Here is a 20,237-nt window from a genome sequence, read left to right on the forward strand (position 1 = left end):
CTCAGATAAAAACTAACCTCGACATCAGATAAGTACAGAGACAGGAAAACAGTGCCGCGGGGGGGAGGGGAGAGGGTCTTTGCACGGCAGGAGGGAAACATTTTTAAAACTTGATGGCTTATTGCTCACGGTGAGCATTCCAGAGGACTGAACACGGCTTCCTATCAGAGTTTATTCCCCGTGAAACTGACTCGCTTTGACTCGACAACGCCTCATAAACAAAAGGCAGCTCACGTCACACAAATGATCAACCAGGGATGTTTCTTTTTTTTTTCCAAATAAAACTGTTGATGTCGCTTATGCTGGAATTGCAGCCTGCGGGAGTGAAAAAAAAGTGGAGAGGCTTTGGAAACATGTTTTTGAGAAACTCCTAGCATACTGGTCAAACAGGCCGTGCAAGCAGAGGTGAGACTGACAGTCAACAAAGTGGAAAAGGCCTCCGGTTCAAAAGTGTCTGTTTTGACAGCACCCTAACCGTCTTTTCATTCGCGTTTCTTTGACTCAGAACAAAACACTTTGTGACTAAGAAATTCCTATTTATATCCAGGTAACTGGATCTAATAGTCCATGCATTGCATTCGCAAACAGAACAATATTTCAACGACAACAGCACAATATACCGTCATTATTAGCGGCTGCTTTTCTTTAGCCCGGCACGGAAGATTCTAAATTGAGAATTAGCCTTGTCTGCTAGCTTGTGCAGGGGTAGACTGTATAGATGCAGAGTAGACTGTATGCAGGATAGACTGTATATTTGTGCTCCGAATGCTAAGCGCTAACCTCACGCTGCCTATGCACGAGCGCTTGTGCTTGAAATGCTAGGAAAGGGCCTGCTGCACAAAATGCGAAAAGCTTTTCCTAATAAAATATTAACGGCGTGCTGATCTATATTTAAGAATGTGCGGCGCCTCGGTTATGCTGCAAAAAAGAAAATTGCACTCGCTCCAGGGCAAACTTCCTCCTCCAGTTCCAATGAAACCGTTCCGTGGAAATCGATGCCTCGCTCCTGGCCACATGACTGACTGGGGGGGGGTCAGCGAGGATATAATCTAATGGACGTCAAATGCTGCAAGGTGAATAACTCTATTATTCATCTGTCCCTGGCACACAGCAGCGTAATGAGCTGGTGCGGGAAGTTAAATATCACTTGACGAGCTCGCCCTCCTTCCCTCCCTCCCTCGATCTCAAAACACTCAGCACTCTGCACGTCTCGGCTGAGAGCAGATGAACCCGGGCTAATCCTGCCAGGGAAGCCAGCTCTGGAAGGCTACCGGCAGGTGCAGGAAACAACCGGGGCACGCCCCCCCCCCGCGCCTCCCCCCGCCCCATGCAACCAAGGGACAGCCAAAACAGCCAATTAGAACGCTAATCATGCAAACGAGCGGCGGATAACATCAAACGTTGCACTTAGAGGGAAGTAAACGGGTTGATATGCAAAGTGTGGCGTCGGACGTGTTTGTTTTTTTCCTCGGCCTGCACAGGAAGTGGAGAAAGCGGAGAGAGATGTGGTGAAAAAGAAAAAGAAAGGAAAAAAATCTGCGACTGGTAAAATATATATTTAAAAAAACAGAAAACACAAGTGTGTGTGTGTGTGTGTGTGTGTGTGTGTGTGTGTGTGTGTGTGTGTGTGTGTGTGTGTGTGTGTGACACGAGGGGGAGAAACAGTGGAGGATGGCTGCTTCGCTCTCACTGAAGAGATCCACTACAAAGCACGCTGACCTACTTTCCTCTCTTCTCTACTCTCCAGCGCAGCTCTTCCTCCTCCCAGTGCAACATCCACTCCAGTCAGGTTTAACAGAGTGTACAGTAAAGTCACTTTAGGCGCACAATCCAATGTGTGCTTCCCCTCCCACCCACACACACCCTTTTTTTTTTTTTTATCCCCTGCATGCATGAACAGGACCAAAATGGCTAATGGAGCAGACGCTCCACATTGGAATAATACACACACACACACACAAACACACACACACACACACACACACACACACACACACACACACACACCTCCCCACCCCCAACCCTCCACTACTATGATTGAGATGTCAGCCTTTTGATGGGCCTCGGCCTTGAACGGTCTACTTCACACGGCCACCAGGAGGACGTAGTGTTGCGCCTCATCATCACGTCTAGTGAGGAGGCAGCGTGGATGGGTGTGGGGGGGATGGGGAGGCATATAGCACATGTATGGACTAAACAGTGGCTGAATGCAGCAGGGAAGCCTCGGGGTGGCAGGGAGACATGAACCAGTTTGTGTGACCGAGCAAGAAGAAGAAGAAGAGGAAGAAGAGGAAGGAGGAGGAGGAGGAGGAGGAATGCGAGCGGACACGGGCTACACAAAGGCTGTGATTATACTGGGCTGCAGGGAAGCCTGCGTATGGGGGTAAACAGATGAACAATTAGAGAGTGCATTAGGTGTCATCTAAACGATTATTATATGTGCTCGTGAAAGCGCTTTCAAAACAAAAGCCCAAGGCCCGAGCGCCGGACCTACATAGAAAAATACAAAAAAAAGGCCTGCAGCACACGTTTCAATCAAGGCCACCGTTACAATCCCCCGACCACGCGCCACTGAAAAAATCCCCTCATGCAAAAGATCGACCTCGTATCAAAAAAAAAACATGACTCCAACCTGAACCACTTCTGTATATGAAAAGAGAAAAGTTCCCTAGAGGTGGAAAGAGGAACATCAATGACTCAGCCACTTCCTCATCGCTGGAGCGGGACCACGTTTCAGGGCAGGAGGAGTAAGAAAAGAAAAAAAAGTCATCGCGAGCGGATTGCTTAGCGAAGTGTTTCACACCACAGCCCGTGGGAAGCCAGAAGAGTAAACACCGTCTTTTCTACACCTAAAAACCCTGTTGGTGTTTTTGTCATCACGTCACAAACTTGATGCACACGGATCGAAACCTCTGCAAAAAAACAAACAAACAATGTTTGTAGTTGTTTGTTGTTGTTTATGTTGAGGAGCCGAGTGCCGACTTGAAGCAACTTAAAGTGATCCTTGTGTTTGTATGTTGCCCCGGTTGGAATAATGACCCCTTAATCCTATTACCACTACACTTGCATTGTCCTGTTAAACTCAACAAGAAGATTAGTTGACCCATCCACCCGACTGCTAAGGTAGCTACTAAATGTGTAGGCCTCGTTCGGCTCCCATCGAACAAAGTGGCTCCTGAACTGCGTCCCTACATTTCTTTACATCTTACTGAGACATCAGTGTGGCCATTCAACGGCTCCATTCCACACAGCACACACTTGCTACTCTAGATCTGAATTTGATTTTGAGCAGCGTGACAGAGCAGACGTGGTCAATCACACCCGGCCAGGGTTTCCATAGAGACAAACAGTGTCTGTAGATCCCCAAACAAATGAAATATATGTATGTATATATATTTATATGTATGTATGAATTCTAAATGGAGACTTAGTTGGCCGCATTGCTATGCACAAAAGCACCTGCGGCGGCTGAGCGTGTCTCTTCCTGAGCAAATGGTCCTGTAATTGATTGCGTGACATGTCGTCAATAACGTGCGTGATGTGAATGATGACAGGTTAATGATTGAAAGTGGCCCTGTGAATGAGCTGAAAAAGCAAACAAACACGAAAAGCAGCTCGCTTCTCCCCTGAACATAAATAAAAGAAAATAGAAAAAGTGAACCGACTAAACCAGTGTTTACGTGGACAGAGTTGAGCTCTAGGACTTGAGCTCCATACAAACAGAGGATCACTGGAAAAGTCAGTAAGTTGTTTTTTAGGCTAGTCTGTGTTTGCTACTGCCAGCTGTGTATGAAGAAGCAGAGATGTTTAAATGTTTAATATTTCCCCCTTTCTCACATGTTTATGGACAAAAGCCACGTGGTTGCCCTCCTCCCCAACACTAAACTGTAATAACACAAAGTGAAGGCTGTACAAGGAATCTGCAGACAGGCTCAGAAACTGATCAAACTGTTAAGGCCGCTGATAGAACTATTGAAAAGGGATCACGTGCAATTCACTCAGCGATAAAAACCAATTCTGCAAAATCCTGGATGTCAGTGTAAGAAAGGGAACACAGTTATCTGAACGCCTTATACCAGGCATGGGCAAACTGTGGCCCAGGGGCGATATGCGGCCCGTTAAGCTTTTTTAAACGGGCCCGATGAACTTGAAGAAATCATATTAACAGTAAGTAAGTAATAAAATACCTGTATTTCATTGATTTTTCAGCATTTTAAGAGTCATTTCAATTGAGCTACGTATTGTAGGGCTTCTAAGACCCATATTTTGTTGTAACACTTTGTTCATTATCAATAGACATTAAAGCACATGTTTTCTACATATCCCATGATAGATTTTTTTATCCTCCTACAAGGTGGGTCACCAAAACACTCCATCCATCTGCTCCTGCTCCGGCCCCTCTGGCAAATCTTACAACCCACTGAGGCCCCACAAGTCAAAGAGTTTGCCCACATCCGTGTTGGACCAAGATGGAGTTGAAACAGTTAATTAAAAAAAGTGACTCCGTGGATTAAAATCACCGGAGCATTTGTTGCTGATGAGGGCAGTTCTTTCAGCTTGACACGGACGCTGGTGGTGCAAATAACTGCTGCCTCAAAGTAGGTCAATATGTGTGTCGCTCACTGTCTGATGCCGATGAAGGATGGATGGATGGATGCGTCACTGGGGAAGAGAAAGCTGATTTGGCCCAGACGGACGGACGGACGTGCGCTTTGCGTCGCTCCTGGCAGCAGCTTTCGAGTGGCGTAGTCTGCGTCAGCGTTTCTCAACTGGTGGGTCGTGACCCAAAAGTGGGTCGCAGATAACGGATTTTAGAACATATATATATATATATTTATGAAAATGATGGGCATTAATTTTGCAGGACAGACCATTCAATTCAATCAGAGGATACCCACTAGAGCAGGTAAACCAGGTAGCCCCCAAGGACCACATGGGTGTCCAATTAAATTTTATCCAACCTTGTTAAGTCATTATTGACAATTATTCAGAACTCATTAATGTGATCAGTGTCTTCACATAGATCCGTATTATTAATAATAACATATAACTGAGAAGGTTTGCTTTTTCAGTAGCATGTCAAATGACTGAAGAACCAAGAAGCAGCTCTCAGGTTGAAAAAGGTTGGTGACTCCTGCACTGGAACAAACTGGACGACACCACTGGAGCTCCTGAGCCCAGTCCACACGTCCTCCTGTTTCCGTCCGTGGAGGTCACGCTGGAGCCACTCTGCTCTGCTGCCTCCCCTCCCTCCTCCCGCTCATCTTTGGTGCCAAAGACGGACATTGTTCCCTTCGCCGGCACAATAACATTGACTACCCCCCCCCCCCCCTCTCTCTCTCTCTCTCTCCCTCTCCCCCCCCTACACACACACACACACACACACACACACACACACACACACTCGCACTCAAAATCCTGAGCACACGTTCCACTGGTCGGTAGGCTCATTAGCTCAGGCCTGACAGGATCTCTGTCTCTCTAATGGGCGGCAGGGTCCAGGCAAAGGTCAGACGACTCAAAAGGACGAGTGTCAAGCCACCACCAGGGGGGGAAACATATTAGTAGCGCACTTTCAAAAGGGATTTACTCAAGGTCCTGCACTGTGCACAATTCAATTTATCAATGTTTTCAAACATTCACCCGGCAGTGTGGGATGGCCACTCAATGAACTGGAACGCAGTCCCCTTTGTGATGTCACAAAGGGGGGTGATACGAAGCCCCCACATTAATATGGGGGCTCAAAACAATCTTGGGCAAAGGAGCTGCAGAAAAACTGCACAACACTGAGACGTCCTTCACGTGGGAATGAGAGCTAAGTGAATGATGAAGACGCTTTGTTAATTGAAATGGCCATCTTGCACAGGCCTGGGTTTGACCTTTGACCTCTCAGAGGTCCTCTAGGGCACGGCGCAAGAATGTGGCTGTCAGGCGCCAACGCTGACCTGTTTGCAGGTGAGGAATGTGACAACGTGCGAACACACCCACACCCTGGGGAGCCTTCGGCCTGCTCTCTCAACGATGCTCTCGGAGCTCGAGCGCCCCAGCAACCAGACAAGATACGGGAAATTTACCTCCGAGCAAAGCAGAGGGCGAGAAGAAGTTTGTGCATCGCGATGACAACAGAGCGTTGAGACTTTCGAGCGGTGTACGCCACAGTAATAACACGAGACATGATTTTGTTTTTGCAAACATACCAACTCATCCAGGTTCCGCATGTCCAACAACACTCTCTTCTGCTGCCACATGAAGGGCTCCGGGTCCGGCTGGTCCTCCTCTGCCTCCACCTCCACCTCCGAGCTCTGGTGGTTGTTCTCCTTCCGGCTGAAACACCTGCTGGGTGATCTCTGCTCGGCAGGCTCCCCCTTCTCCTCCTCCACCTTCTCGTCGTCGTCCATCCGCTGGCTCTCCTGGTCCCGGATCTCCTCCTCGATCTCCTCCTCCAGCTGGATCAGCATGGGCGCCAGCATGCCGAACTTGGAGCCGCGGCGCGCCACCTCCAGCAGGCAGAGCACGAAGTTCTTCTCGTTGCACTTCTCCACCAGGTCGTTGGTCTCGAACATGAGCACGTCCTTGATCCACAGCTCCTGGCGGCACCACGCGATGAAGTTGGACACGTTGTCGCGCGCCACGAACGAGCCGGCGGCGGCGCCCCGCGACTGGTAGAGCACGTCCTTGGACGGCACCTTCATGGAGCGCGCCGCCGCCGGGTGCTCACGCTGGAAGTCCTGCGCGGCGCCGTTGACGTTGTTGGCGTGCCGACACAGGGCGCAGCCGGTGGCCAGGCCGTCCAGGAAGGTGTCGGCGGTGAGCTCCAGCTCGTAGAGCGTGTTGAGCCACTCGGCCAGGTCCTCCTTCATGGCGTACAGGTACTCCTCGCTGGATTTGAAGGGCCGGATACTCTTGGAGGCGGCGGACTGGATGTTGCTCTGATCAGCCATTATTGTTATTATTGTTGTTGTCGTCGGATATCGTCGGGATGAGTCGAAAGAAAAAACGGAAAACACATCTACTCAATCATTCCGGGTTTGCCTCGGCCAAGCACGACGACTTGGCCGCCGTAGCGCATCACGTCAGCCGTGGAAGAAGAAGGAGGAGAACCGCGGCGGCGGCGCGCCCATTGCGATGAACCCGGCACGGTTTTCCGAGCGCCGCTCCTGGGGAACAGGCTTCGTGTTGTCACGGGCATGTCGGGATGCGGAGCGTGGATGCGTGTTTCTTTTTCTCCTCCTCCTCCTCCTTCTTCCTATTCTCCTCCCGGATGTCTTTGGCGGAGCCGTTTTCCTCACGAACGCGCATCGCCGTCTGAGAAATAAAGAGAGAGAGAGAGGGAGAGAGAGAGAGAGAGAGAGAGAGAGAGATAGAATGGTAGTCGGCCACACACGCGCGCGCGCGCGCGCGGGACGATGCGGCGGTTCAGTGGCTCCTCTCACCCGCCGGGATCCACGTGTCACCGCGTCTCCAACCGAATCACGACCACAAAGCGGCGGCGGCGGCGGCGGCGGCGGCAGCAGCAGCGGGTCCGCAGGCCGTCGCTCCCCGCAGTCAGAAAGTCCCGCCTCTCGCTGCGAATATGTTGACCTGCTGCTGCAGACCAGCGCAGCGACTCGGTGGCACATCCCATTATGAAGGATCAACGCCCGACAGACAGAGGAGGGGAAACTTTAACCCCATGTGCACCAAACTCACACGCTCACACCACAACGAAGGCCAATTATACGGTAGATACACTCTAAAAAAAAAAAACTCACTCAAGACAATCACGAATGAAATGTGTATATTGTTGTGTGATGTATAAAGGTAATGATTGTGAGGTACAATCAGACTTTTTTAACTTCAAAATGTTGTTCTATTGAGCTTGGATGACACACAGGTTATGCCTATCAGTACAGGATACTTTCATGACATGTCTGAGCTTAACATTTTAGTTTATCAAAAATTTTTTTTTTTTTTTTTTAGGTTCATTTAATGTAAAATCCCTCTCCTGCAGTCATGGAAGCATTTTGGTGAATGCTAAGTAATTTATCCCTCAATAATACAAATGCTAATTTGCTCAGAATTCTGTCAGTGATAGCCTTTACTGTAACTGAATACCAAAATCTGGAAGCCGTTAGCCATTAGCAACGTTGTAACGGAGCAACGTCATTTACTTTTACTTGCGCTTTCATTTTCACTTTAAATTTCGAAGAAAATGATGACATTTTCAGTTTTCTTCTTTTCTTTGGTAGGTCATTGCGAAAGATTTGTCCAGAGGCGCCAGCAGACGTAATTGCTCAACTTTTTGGGGGGGTCTGTTTTGAAAAGCACAGGATAACTGAACTCCACGCGACTGCAGCTGGTTTAATCTCTGTGGATAGATCAGAGGTTAGGTCGGAGCTAATTCCACAAAGTGGTAATTATGGTAAATGCACATCAATTAGTAGAGAGAGCTTCAACCCAAGGCACCACTGTAAAATATTCTAAGTGGCCTCTCCTCACTTCGAAACTTTGTTTGAAAACACACAGAAAGTTAACGCTGTGTTCACCAACACACACATTGTCCTGCAGATGTGGATAATTAAACTGCGTCAACATCCCAATTGTGTCGGATGTGCGACAGAGTTGTGTTTCTATCGAAGCAACAGTGGTTGTTTGACGTCGTCTGCGTCACATTTCTTAGAGACAAAAAAGTTTAATGTGAGCGTTAGCTGCATTTTCTTTACTTTCCTCAACATTGAGGCAGCTCCAGTCTTTTTCATAATGCAGTCTCTGTTGGGTGTTCTCATCAAGTAGCCTGCGGGCCAACAAAGTATGCGTCGCACCCTCACGAGGCAGCTATTCAGCATGTGAAAACCCTGAACCTCGGCTGAGATTATTGAAGAGGAAGTGTGAGTTCAACAAAAAAACATCCATTCTACTCAAGCAGTAAACACAAAACAAATGAAAGGGAAAATCCATAGAACGTGACTTACAGTCAGCCCTTCAAGCTACTGGGAGACACTCTGTTTTTAGGCATTCTTTAGATAGTGACACAGAGAGCCATTGTGTTATTAGCAAGTTTGTCAGATTCACACTTTACCTCAACATCAGTTGAAAACATACCAAGGCCACAGTGGTAATCACAGATAAGGTATTCTTGAATGTTTCTTGAAACTTTGGAGTTGGGTGCAACAGGCCTGATTTTCAGGTGTCGAAGTCACGGTGAGGCGGTGGCCAATACCTCAAACCAATCAATCCATGGCTTCTGCAGCAACATATGAGCATAACTCACCCCATAGTTTGATGGAAAACATACTAAGGCTGAGCCTTTTCAATCATTATTATTCCTATCACATTTTCTCTTCTGGTGTTTTTGTTTGAAATAAAGTGAACACGATGGCCAAAAGGGGGCTGCTGAGCTTGTTTTTGTTTAAATAGAGAGGGATGTGTCTGTTTAAGAAGCCAGTGACAGAGCAAGGAGAGAGAGAGAGAGAGAGAGAGAGAGAGAGAGAGAAGGGGAGGAGGCAGAGGAGAGTGAAGGAGGTGGGGGTTGATGAGATCATTTTCTGGGTCTGGATGAATCAGCTTTTCTGTCAGTAAAGAGCGAGAGACTATTCACCACCATGTTAAACAAGTGGCTGCAGTTAATGGGAGCTTGTAGACGGTCATTTCTTCTCCTCCCGGGACAACTTTGAGAGCATGAAGTTAGAAAATAGAACAGGGAAGAACGGCAAAAAAACAACAAAAAACTGCTGAACTGGAGCTGCAGCAGTTAGAGGACAGTGAGGTCAGACCACACCTAACTCACAAGGCTGTAATCTTTTAGAATGACGATTTTGGGAAAGATTTTTATTTTTTTGTAGCTACTTTGAGGAGTCTTAAACTTGCGGTGGCTTTATTCAGAGATGCATATGCAGATGTGTTGACCACAGCAAAGTGGAGGAACCTCGAGTGCTCAAATGAAAACAGTCTGAAACTCTTGACGAAAACCCAAAAATACAATGACGGCGCAGACACGTCGTCTCACGTTATGGATGTGACAGACTCGTACATGCACACATACAGCGGTGGGTAGGTGCACACAATGGAAATGTTAAGCAATGGCAAGCTGGTCTCAATAACCACATGTTGTCCAGATGTGTAAAAACTGGAACACCAAAGAATGACATCTGTAATTAATAGAACTGCTTGACTGCTGCGAGGAGACAAAGGGACACTGAAGGTTGGAAGAAAAAACAAAACAAAACTTTGATGCAAAAAAAATGTGTTTTGTTCCTGTTTTTCCATTCAAATAAGTGGCAAAATGTTGTGTGTATGCATGTATCTTACGTCAACATGTAGAACAAGTTTTTACCACAATGGTTCAAACCCAAACTAATGGGGCATAAGATAGAAATCCCATTCAAATGAAATGTTCACATCATTCGCAAAGTTAAAACAACTGAACCACATTATTACGAGACGATGACGAAAAAAAATTGAGGCTGCTATTTTAGGAAGGTGACGAAACGGACTTGACGTGACGTTTTCCAGTCATCAGATTTAAAACGGCACCCCCTAGTGATGAGACGAGTACCAGCAGCTGACTTGCTCAAGATTTAGCCAAGAACCCCATCAGTGCAGTATATATATTGGTAAAGAAAGCAACTCTGAACTGCAACACTGAGAATGTTGTCATGCTGATCTTCAGTCCATAAGGTCAGTAACTTTAACGAGAGCAATCGACTTGAAGTATGAAGTGTCTGCACTACATCACATGACTCGAATCACGAGTGGCTAAACTCATCTGTTCGCAACTAGGCAAAGTACTTATTTGACTTGTTTATCTTCCCTTAGAGAGCAGATTCTTAGCCGCATGAGGGGCTTCACCTTTGTTGCTATAACATAATTATGAGTGAAGTTTACAGTGATCAGACAGGCAATTACTCTGTCACAGTGCATAGTGTAGATTAAAGCACAAAAGTCACAATGTCAAACCAGTAAAATTTTATTTTCCCAAATTTGTTCCCGAACACTTAATGAGGGAGGGGAAACAACGTTAAAGAATGAAAAATGTTTACAATACTTCAACTCTAATATGATGATCTTAAAAATAAAAAAAATAGTAACAACAAAAAAAATGTGCACAATACAAGATTAAGTATTAACACAGGCCAACTAAAGATACAAAGGAAAGGAGTCGAGCAAAACTGCCCACATTGTCTGAAAAAACAGCTTTAAACCATTAATGTCTGGAATCACAACTTAAAACTTGAAGTCTTAAAAATTCCGCAGGAGGAACGGTTGACAAGTTCTTTAGTAGGGTCGCTCTCTGCGCTCCTGGCGATGGTCCCTAAAAAGGCACAAACAAATGTAAATAGCAGATCAGAATTATGGACGCATGAAAAAACAAAAACACTAAAAACTAGGGCTGCACCAATAACAATACCAGCATCGGTACAGATATCAGGGCTGAGTACTTGTATTCGTAAAGTATGTGCCGATACCACAAGACCGATACCAATTGTATACATATTCATATGACAATTTTGTTAAATTTGTCTTTGTACGGCAGTGAAACCCACGTTCTAGAAAAAATGCTGAGGAATGTTGTTCAACTAAAAGAACGAATGAGGAAAATTAAAGGAATTCTATAAAATGTAATGGCCTTGTCAAGTACTTAAAATGCCAGTACTCGTCCTGGCATCGGCACATCCCTACAAAAAACAGTTGTACTGTCCCTACCTCACATCCATTTTTCCACCTGGCGGGCCCATTCCTCTTCCACCTCTGCCGCCCATTCGGTCCATGGGTGGTCCTCCACGTCCGGCACCGCGGAAACCTCCCCGGTCCATCCCGCCGCGTCCTCTGAATCCCCCTCGGTCACCTCCCCAGCTTCCACGGAATCCTCCGGGCCCACCAGGGCCTCCGGGCCCTCCGGCTGGCCCGCCGCGGTCCATGCCTCGGCCCCCGCGCATTCCCATGCCGCCCCTGCCCCGGTCACCACCAGGGGGGAATGGGGGACCGCCGCCGCCGCCGCCACCCATGCCCTCCGGTTTGGGTGCTTTGCACTGGTTGCATTCCATCCTCCAGGCAAAGTTCTGGTTGCCACAACCCCTACGGGTGCAAAGATCATCCACTTTACAAACACTGCCGCATTGAAGATGGTGTTGAAGGTCCAGTGTGTAACATTTGGCTTGGTTTATGATTTTTATATTGGTAAATCCTAATTAGCTGCCATCTTGCACCGCGTTATTCCTACGGAAGCCTGGCGTGGACAATCCAGGTCACCTGACAGCGCGTTTCGTACTTAGGGTGAACGCTGGCATTCTCAAATAAACCATCAAAGAAGAAGGTGGCCGAGGTATCCAGGTTTGGGTGTGCGGGCCACCGTAGTTCACTGGCAAGCTCGGGAGAGGGAGGGTGAGCAAAAGAGCGCTGCAATCTAAAACGCAACCACTTGCTTTCGCCGTTTCTTCTTCCAAACCTCCAAATATTACACACTGGACCTTTACAACTACCGTGTGCTACAGGGGATACATACGGGTTGGGGCACTCCCAGTCTCCAGCCCTTTGCTGCATGTTGCCCCCTGTAGGGCCGCCTCGGCCCATGCCGCGTGGACCGCCACGGGGCATGAAGCCTCCCCGCTCGCCACCACGGCCCATCATACCTGGTGAGGACGATACATGTACAGCTGTCATGTCTTCCCGATGGTCTGCGCAACCTGGTTACTGAGGTACTGAGGGTTGACATGTTTTACAAGAAAACGCAGGCAGACACACTCAGTTCCCTAGATAGGAACGTACTCAAAAATACTCTGAGCATAGGAAGAAATGCAAATTGGTCCCCGTTGCTGCCCCCACCTGCCATCTTTCACATCCTGACTTAAAACACATCTATTCCGTACTTTTAATGTTTAATTACTTTTACTCACCTTTTTACTTAATTGTTTTGAACTACAATTGATATTAACTTCCTTGTTTTCATTTATTTTACTCTAAACAGCATTTATTTGTATATTTAAGTTGGATTTTTTTTTTTTATTATTAAATTTTAATTTGGATATGCTTTCACCTTACTTCTGTAAAGAGTCTTTGAGAACTCTTGAAATCGCTCTATAAATAAAATGTATTATTGTTGTTGTTCAGGCTCAGCGGATCTCTTCAGGACAAAGACGTTGCATTCACCTCCACGAGGCATCATGCCATCCCGCATGGGCATGCCGCTGCCGCCTCCTCTCATCCCACCCATCATGGGCCGACGCCGCGCCATCGACACCTTAATCCTTTGACCTTGGAATTCCTTGCCTGTAGGAAATGGAAAGTACAGGAGTATGGGTGCCTTCGATAGTTCAATAGAAGAATATCAGTGGCAAAGAGGTACATTTCATGTTGAAAATTAAGTGAAAGACAAAACTGGATTTTTTTTTTGGACGAGTCATCATACCATCAAAATGTTCCACAGCTGCTTTGGCACAGATGGGCTCTTCATAAGACAAGGTGGCAACTCCTTTGGGCTTTCCCGTCTCATTGTCCTTGTATATGTTAATGGCAGGCTGGCCAAGTCTGCGGTTCATCTGTGTTAATAAAGAAAAAGAAAAAAATGAACTCCATGACCAGGTGTTTGCTGGTCTGCTTCGTCGCTGTGAAGCAAGCGTCCCTCACCCTGATGGGGCCGACGTGTTTGAAGAACTCAGCCATCTCCTCCAGATTGACCTTTTCAGTCAACCCTGTGATGTAGATTGTGCTGTTCTCAGAGTCGTCCTGCTCTTCTGGACGTCCTACAAACACAGAACACACACACACAAAAAAAAATCTACATAAGTTTCCTTCACAATCTGCTGTTTTGTTGGCATTTATTTATGTCTTGAAGACCGACTTTGAACATGGACTTTGTGACTCACCCATGTCACGGTCGTCACCCCCCATTGGTCCTATGGTCCAGTCAAATGAGAGGGTAAAATAAAAACAAAAAAGAAAAGAAAAAGTCAGTGTGGGCATCTCAAGGTGTATGTACAACAACCTGAGGAGAACAAAGGTAATTCCAAACAATCTTATAAAAATGGTTGGAGCCCTATCAGAAATAAAGTTGCCACCTTATGGTACACGACAATTCTCCCAAGTGACGTTTGAGTTGAAAGCTGACCATTTCAAAACCTTGTAAGTAATTGTGTAAAAGCCTCCAAGACCAGTTTGTAAATTCTCAAAATACCCAAGAATTCATGAAATTATTTAAAGCAGTAACACACAGTTTTGTAAAATAAAATAATTTGTCAATAACCTGCCGTATACTCTTTAGAAACCAAAAGCAGAGACTGAGTTATACCAGTACCCCGGAGAAAATGGTCTCAGGCATTGAGGGCGCGGGGGGAGCAATATTTTCATATTCGAGTTTGAGAATTTTTCTTTCCCATACCACAAACACACATTAATACTCGAAGCCTGATTTCTGAAGAAGTTTAAGGTTTCAAAAGGACTAACCAGTGTAATACTCAACTTACCACCAGGCTTACTGAAGCCACCTCTGTCTCCAGCGCTGCTATGGGGAATAAATGGAGATATGAAGGCGATTTCCCTTTTACAGCCACTTCCATGGCTCGACCAAAGTGGCTTGATTGAGGGGAGTAATGAAGACATTCAACTGGCCCAACACTTGAACTTAAACTCCCCCAAAATGACTGGCACATAGTTTAAATGAGGGGGGTTAGCGTATTAGCCATACGTTAGCTCAGTAGTACTTGGTGACACTTTGTAATAGTGGATACATTTTGTGTAAAATATTAACCAGTAACATTTCAATTGCTTCATAAGCTGGACAAAACCCAAAATGTATACAGTAATAAAATATTTCAGATGCACTGATGGCAAATACTTTAGTATGACCAAGCCAATAACAGCCCAACTCGCAATGTTTTAGTCATAATTATATAGTAAAAAAGAAAAAAAAAAGAAAAAAAAGGCACAGTGCATCTAAAATTGAACAGTTTCAGAGTGATCACATTCAGCAGATAAAACGCAAACATTTTTTTTTTACCTTACACTTTCTTTTTTTTTTTTTAATAAAACAAAAAACAAAACTTAAATATTACAGAAAGCCTGATGTAAGTATAAACAAAGTTGTTAATTTAAAAAACAAACAAAACCCATCATGCTTTAGAAAACAAGCACCATCCTCAGTTCTTGAAAAACAGAAGACCTTGAATCTTTGTTTAAGCTCCTTCCTCATGCTTAAAGTTGGTGGCTCTGCACTGAGTACCGATACTTTTAAGAGAAAAAGATGGATTTAAACGGCTCTCACTGTTACCTGTGCGGTATAAATGTGACAAAGCATGTTAAAAAGCGGTCAAAAAATAAGAGCAAACATTTGTATTGGAATAAAACCACAAAAACAATTCAGAGCATTTCAAAAACAGAACCCCCCCCCCCACACACACACACACCTGTGCAGAGCTAAAATGACCCCAAAATAGAGCTAGTAAAAATCCATGCAAATTTATTTCAATTGTTTGTTATGCTTTTCACATTCTTGATCACTGTACTTTGATAACAACTACAAACCTACAGTTACTAGCTGAATCAAAGCAATGATGCAGAACTCCAATTACAAAGAGGGAAAACACTACTAGGGGATGGAGGTGGTGGTGGGGGGGTGTTTTAGGGGTGTCTTTCAATACCCTTCCTAAAAAGTTGTTTTCTTATGCAAATAACATAGAAAATCTAAACGCAGAAATCATGGTAATGATGTTACTAGTTTAATTACATAAATCCTGTTATGTGTTTGAAATTCAACTGTTCCGTTCAAACACCCTTTCACTGTCCAGCAATCTGAACCAAAACACATGGTGAGTAGCAGGTTGTTACCAATAATACCACCAACATTCAGATTTTTTTTTGTAGTTGACAGACTTATGCAGAAAAGGAACCAGTGACAATATGGCATCAAGAGCAAATTTGATCATAATACCCACACTTAGTTTGTCAAGTACCACCATAAGCCAGTTTCTAGTTTCACCTTGAAAACATCTACATGACACGCAACTCTGTGTCCAAAGGAGGAGGGGCCCTGCCAAGAGCCATCTCTTGAATATAGATTTTTTTTTTTTTTTTTTAAATGTACATTACCATGTTCTAAATATTGCTATAAAAGTACTTTCAGGTGACCTTATTTATATAGATAAAAAAAAAAGTGTGTTTAAACTTGAAATTTCATTGCACGCATTACCAATGAACCAGTATACTTATTAAATAGAATTGCGTTAAACGTTTCAAAGCGAAAACTATTTCCATCAACCACAATTTTTAGATTCTTAATGGAGTCCCAGCGGCGTTTCTGTAAATCTGGGGCTACGCAAAGTGAAAACAAATACACCTGCACGCCACCTTTTGAATCAAAGCCCCACTTTTACTGGATGATATTTGTCCTTGGAATGTAACAATATTGTCTCAGGTATTATCTCCACACACTGTGTCATATTAAACCATTTAACCCCAAGTGATGAAACAAAAAAATCTCCTTGTGTATTTCAAGCAAACAAAAATGTTTTGTACTTTTATAAAGTCAGATATATCAAATTTGCTCTCAATGCATTTCATGTTTCATGACTTTCATCCATAATGGATAATACACCATTGCCCACAAAAACCAACTGAGGACATGCTTTGTTTTTTTCTGCCCCATATCGATGTCATCAAGCAAGTTGACATCGTCGTTCGATGCATCAGTTAGAGTTTATACCAATTCCTGTGTCTCTTGCAACATTTGAGTGTTTGATTTTTCTATTCTAACAATTTTCCCAAATAAAAATTAAATCTCTTTCAACATGAAAATATTCCAAAATTGAAGGAGTTGATTGACTCGAGTACAAAGAAAAGGAAAAAAGAAAATACCACGAGGAAATGAAAAGACCCAAATGAAGGAGTTTTTTTTTGCCAAAACGTAACCATTTGCAAGATCTGCGAGACACAGTGAATTTAGTTAAGGATAGAACTGTAAAGTAATAAAGTCTGAAGGCTTATTTGCAACTGTGTCAGAGATATGATGATTCTCCGAGAATCATCATATCGGAGAATATAGGTTGATGCTTTCATTTCACTGTCCCATTCAGGTTTGACCAATGTTCTGGAAATGTCAGTCTAGCACAAACCCTGTCCAAATCTAAAGCATGGAGTCATTTAGTTTAACTTGGATATTGTCTGCCTAGAGGTTAGTGCACAGGTCTGCATTAAAGTTAAGGCTTTCCTTCCTTCTTACCTTTGGCAAAACGACAGGCAGGGCTGAGAGGAATTTAACAGTAGAGTCCCTCCCAAAGTGAAGGAATCTACTGCACCTTCATCCACTGACCTACACCTTCAATTTAGAATGTAAAAACTTTAAATACGAAAGACTATTGAGAAATCCGGGGAATTAATACCGACGAGCGGCAGACTCTTGAGATTTATTCAGCTATATATTTTTTTTTAAATCTCTCCATTAGTCTCAGCCCTGCCTCTGGTGGCCTCATTGCCTGTGAGGGCAAAAGATGTGAGATCAAGGTGCTAAAAAATGACACTTACCCCATGCCTCCACGCATGCCTCCGCGCCCACGATGCATCATTCCACCACGATCAAAGCCGTCCCTTCCGGGGCCTCCTCTATCTCCCCCTGAGTACCTTGAGGATTCTGAGCCAGGGTAACCAGCACCTGCACCCTGGCCATCCTGTCTGTAGTTGTCTACAGAGAAGATGCGGGAATAAATTGACGCAGTCAAATGAAGCCAAAGCGTAGATATAAAAGAACGCCCAAAAAGCTGCCCGGAAACAGATGGTGGTCTTACTGTAGTGGTTGGACTGGCTGTAGTTGGGTGGTCCACCCTGCTGACTGAACTGGCTGGATGGAGGCTGGCCATATGAACCGGCAGATTGAGGGGGATAAGCAGGAGGTGCCTGTTGCTGCTGCTGCTGGCCTTGCTGCTGGTAGCCCTGTTGCTGACCATAGCCTCCTGCCTGCTGAGCTTGGTAGCCTTGCTGCTGCTGGCCATATGCTGCGGGCTGGGAGTAGTTACTCTGGTTGTAGCTAGACGGCTGGCTGTTCGCATTGTAACTGATGGAGACAAGAGGGAAAAAAAACAAAACATGTAGCAACGTGCCAATCACTGTCAATGTGACAACCTTCCTATCCAAGGGTGGTGTGCACGTACCTCTGTGGGGCAGTGGGCGCAGCCTGTTGGCCATAGCCAGGGTACGCTGACTGGGCAGTATATCCTGGCTGAGAACCATAGGATTGGGAAGCAGCTGGAGCAGCGGCAGCAGCAGGGGTGCTTTCGAAAGCACTGGCTCCATAACCCTGGGTCGACTGGCTGTAGTTATGAGAGGTGGACTGGGAGGCCGGATATCCAGCTATAGACACATGAATGTTAAAGAGTGTGCTGGATTAAGCTTCATTACCCTTATCAACATCAAAATAATCAAGGACCATTTCCAATCTGGGACAAAAACACAACATCTGACGTGTACAACACCAGATAGACCCGATTCTGCCAATTTAGCGTAGATCCAATCTAAATGCGGTTCATTTTCTGGTTGAAATACCATCTTAATAGCTGACCTGATGCCTGTTGGCCATAGGAGGAGCCATACTGCTGCTGCTGCTGTGGGGGGTAGCCTCCAGCAGCAGGCGCCGTTTGGGAGTAGTTGCCATCAGTAGAAGCAGGTTGGGCATATGATCCATAATTCTGCTGCCCGTAACTCTGCTACAATAGAATGACATGCTTTAGATACAGTGTAGAACAGGAAGGAATAAACGCCATCTGAAATGCAGCATGAAATTACATGAGCTGTCATTTTAGTTCTTGACATAGCGTGACTGACTTGATTAAAATTTTTTTTAACACCAATAGATTTTTGAAAATCCTGGATTTAAAATTCACACAATTTTAAATCATAAAATTATACAATGAAATCAGGAAAATCACTGGAATAATTTATCCATTCAGTACATGCACTGATGTGCAGTATGTATATCAGAAATACTAGATTAACTCCTACCTGTGCAGACTGCTGTCCATAACTTTGTGAGGGCTGCGCAGCATATGAGGCATACCTGACAAAAAAACAAAACAAAAAAACAAACATGAATTTGTCAGTAGAGTTTGAAGCAAGTTTTTTTTTTTTAATTCAACTACAGTGAAAGAGGATTTCTTGGCTCTTACTATGGAATTAACGGGACACAGTGATGTGAACTCAATGGTTCACTTACTAAGAGGATAATACACTGTGCGCACATACAAGTCAATTAGCAAATACATTATGTAGCTTGAAGCACTCAACAGATAAACGCAGGTGCGTGAACGGCAACGCACCTTAATTTACATAAGGGGCCGGCAAAAAAAAAAAAAAATGAATAGGTCAAGTGGACACAACCGTATCAGAATCTTCCTAATCGCTACGAATTAAATATATAATCATAACCGATTTCTATTTTAGAAGCGTTACAAGCATTTTTGTTTAACAGTAGTATCAGATTTCAATACAAATTCACGGGTCACTAAAGGAAAGAGTACAGTGAAGCAAATACTTACCCTTGCTGGCTGCTGTTTTGACTGTAGGTACCGTATTCTGTTCGAAAAAATAAATAAAACATATAAATTTGTTGACAATATACACTGCGTTTAACATTTGCGCGCGAGAAACATGCAGTGCGATTAGCAAGCTAGCTGCTACTTGGTGATAATTAAATTAAACCCGGGGTGTTGGAAGCGATCTGAGTTCAATTAAAATAAAAACAAGACGGCGTGTCGACTCTACGCCTCGGGAGAGTTACAGATGCACATTTTCAATGGTTAAAACATTTTTGCTCGACGTCCTGCTAAAACGGGGGCACGCAGACACAACAATGCAATCGCAATGAAAAAAGGGGCCACACCGACTCCATTGAGCGACAGGCCTCGTGCTAACTGAACAGAGCGCATTCCAAAAACAGAACCGCGTCGAAATGCAATGCTTTTAAAGGTATTCATCTCGTCGATTACGGAAACATCGAAAAATGCGATTCGGTCTACATTAAAGACTAAAAAAATGTAACTTACCCGGAGCTGACGCCATTTTAGCTTCTGCAAGACCGCTACACCCTGCGCAGATGCGGTTAGCTACTAAAGGATTTAACTTCTCGTTTCTTATCTCAAAATCTCGCGAGACATGCACGAGCACTGCTTCGTCGTCATCGGCTGTGAACCATGGACAAAAGCATGGATGAAAGAGGACGTTGAGTCCCAGTTGGATAACATAACATTGCTATTTCCACAAAATTCTTGTGCTAATTTAAC

The 20,237-nt window shown here is 44.8% G+C and overlaps 2 protein-coding genes across 6 annotated transcripts in view; both read right to left on the bottom strand.

The window, feature by feature from the left end:
- The window catches only part of gas2l1 (growth arrest-specific 2 like 1), a 23,994-nt gene extending 16,302 nt beyond the window's left edge, over positions 1-7,692 (bottom strand). The window contains exons 1-2 of one of the 2 annotated variants that reach the window (XM_076025952.1): positions 7,434-7,692; positions 6,198-7,305 (exon numbers count right to left, since the gene is read on the bottom strand). In XM_076025952.1, the coding sequence (XP_075882067.1) occupies positions 6,198-6,941 (744 nt within the window). In that variant the 5' untranslated portion in view covers positions 6,942-7,305; positions 7,434-7,692. The remainder of the gene's footprint in view (positions 1-6,197; positions 7,306-7,433) is intronic. The other variant, XM_076025953.1, reaches the window with a different exon arrangement.
- Positions 7,693-10,929: 3,237 nt separating this feature from the next.
- Positions 10,930-20,184, bottom strand: ewsr1b (EWS RNA-binding protein 1b). Of its 4 annotated transcripts, none has more exons than XM_076025973.1 (15): positions 20,001-20,184; positions 19,494-19,530; positions 18,961-19,015; positions 18,521-18,662; positions 18,114-18,312; positions 17,751-18,016; positions 17,491-17,647; positions 14,439-14,473; positions 13,842-13,871; positions 13,603-13,718; positions 13,385-13,514; positions 13,126-13,245; positions 12,482-12,608; positions 11,683-12,054; positions 10,930-11,290 (listed from the first exon to the last, which is right to left on the bottom strand). In XM_076025973.1, exons 1-15 carry the CDS (start codon positions 20,014-20,016, stop codon positions 11,254-11,256), a joined length of 1,839 nt encoding a protein of 612 aa, XP_075882088.1. In that variant the 5' UTR covers positions 20,017-20,184; the 3' UTR covers positions 10,930-11,253. The 4 variants fall into 4 exon arrangements, with proteins under 4 accessions (XP_075882088.1, XP_075882085.1, XP_075882086.1 ...); XM_076025970.1 differs by having other exon boundaries at positions 14,439-14,476; XM_076025971.1 differs by having other exon boundaries at positions 18,521-18,665.
- Between the last annotated feature and the right edge of the window lie 53 nt (positions 20,185-20,237).

Source organism: Nelusetta ayraudi, unplaced genomic scaffold (assembly GCF_046127955.1).
Source record: "Nelusetta ayraudi isolate G7.1 ecotype Tasmania unplaced genomic scaffold, CSIRO-AGI_Nayr_v1 ptg000018l, whole genome shotgun sequence".
NCBI lineage: Eukaryota > Metazoa > Chordata > Actinopteri > Tetraodontiformes > Monacanthidae > Nelusetta > Nelusetta ayraudi.

Coding starts and splice junctions, on each gene's coding strand:
- ewsr1b (XM_076025972.1), bottom strand. Junction 19,016..19,493: donor CAAAACAGCAGCCAGCAAGG/GTAAGTATTTGC, acceptor TTTTTTTGTCAG/GTATGCCTCATATGCTGCGC. Junction 13,246..13,384: donor AGCTGTGGAACATTTTGATG/GTATGATGACTC, acceptor CATTTCCTACAG/GCAAGGAATTCCAAGGTCAA.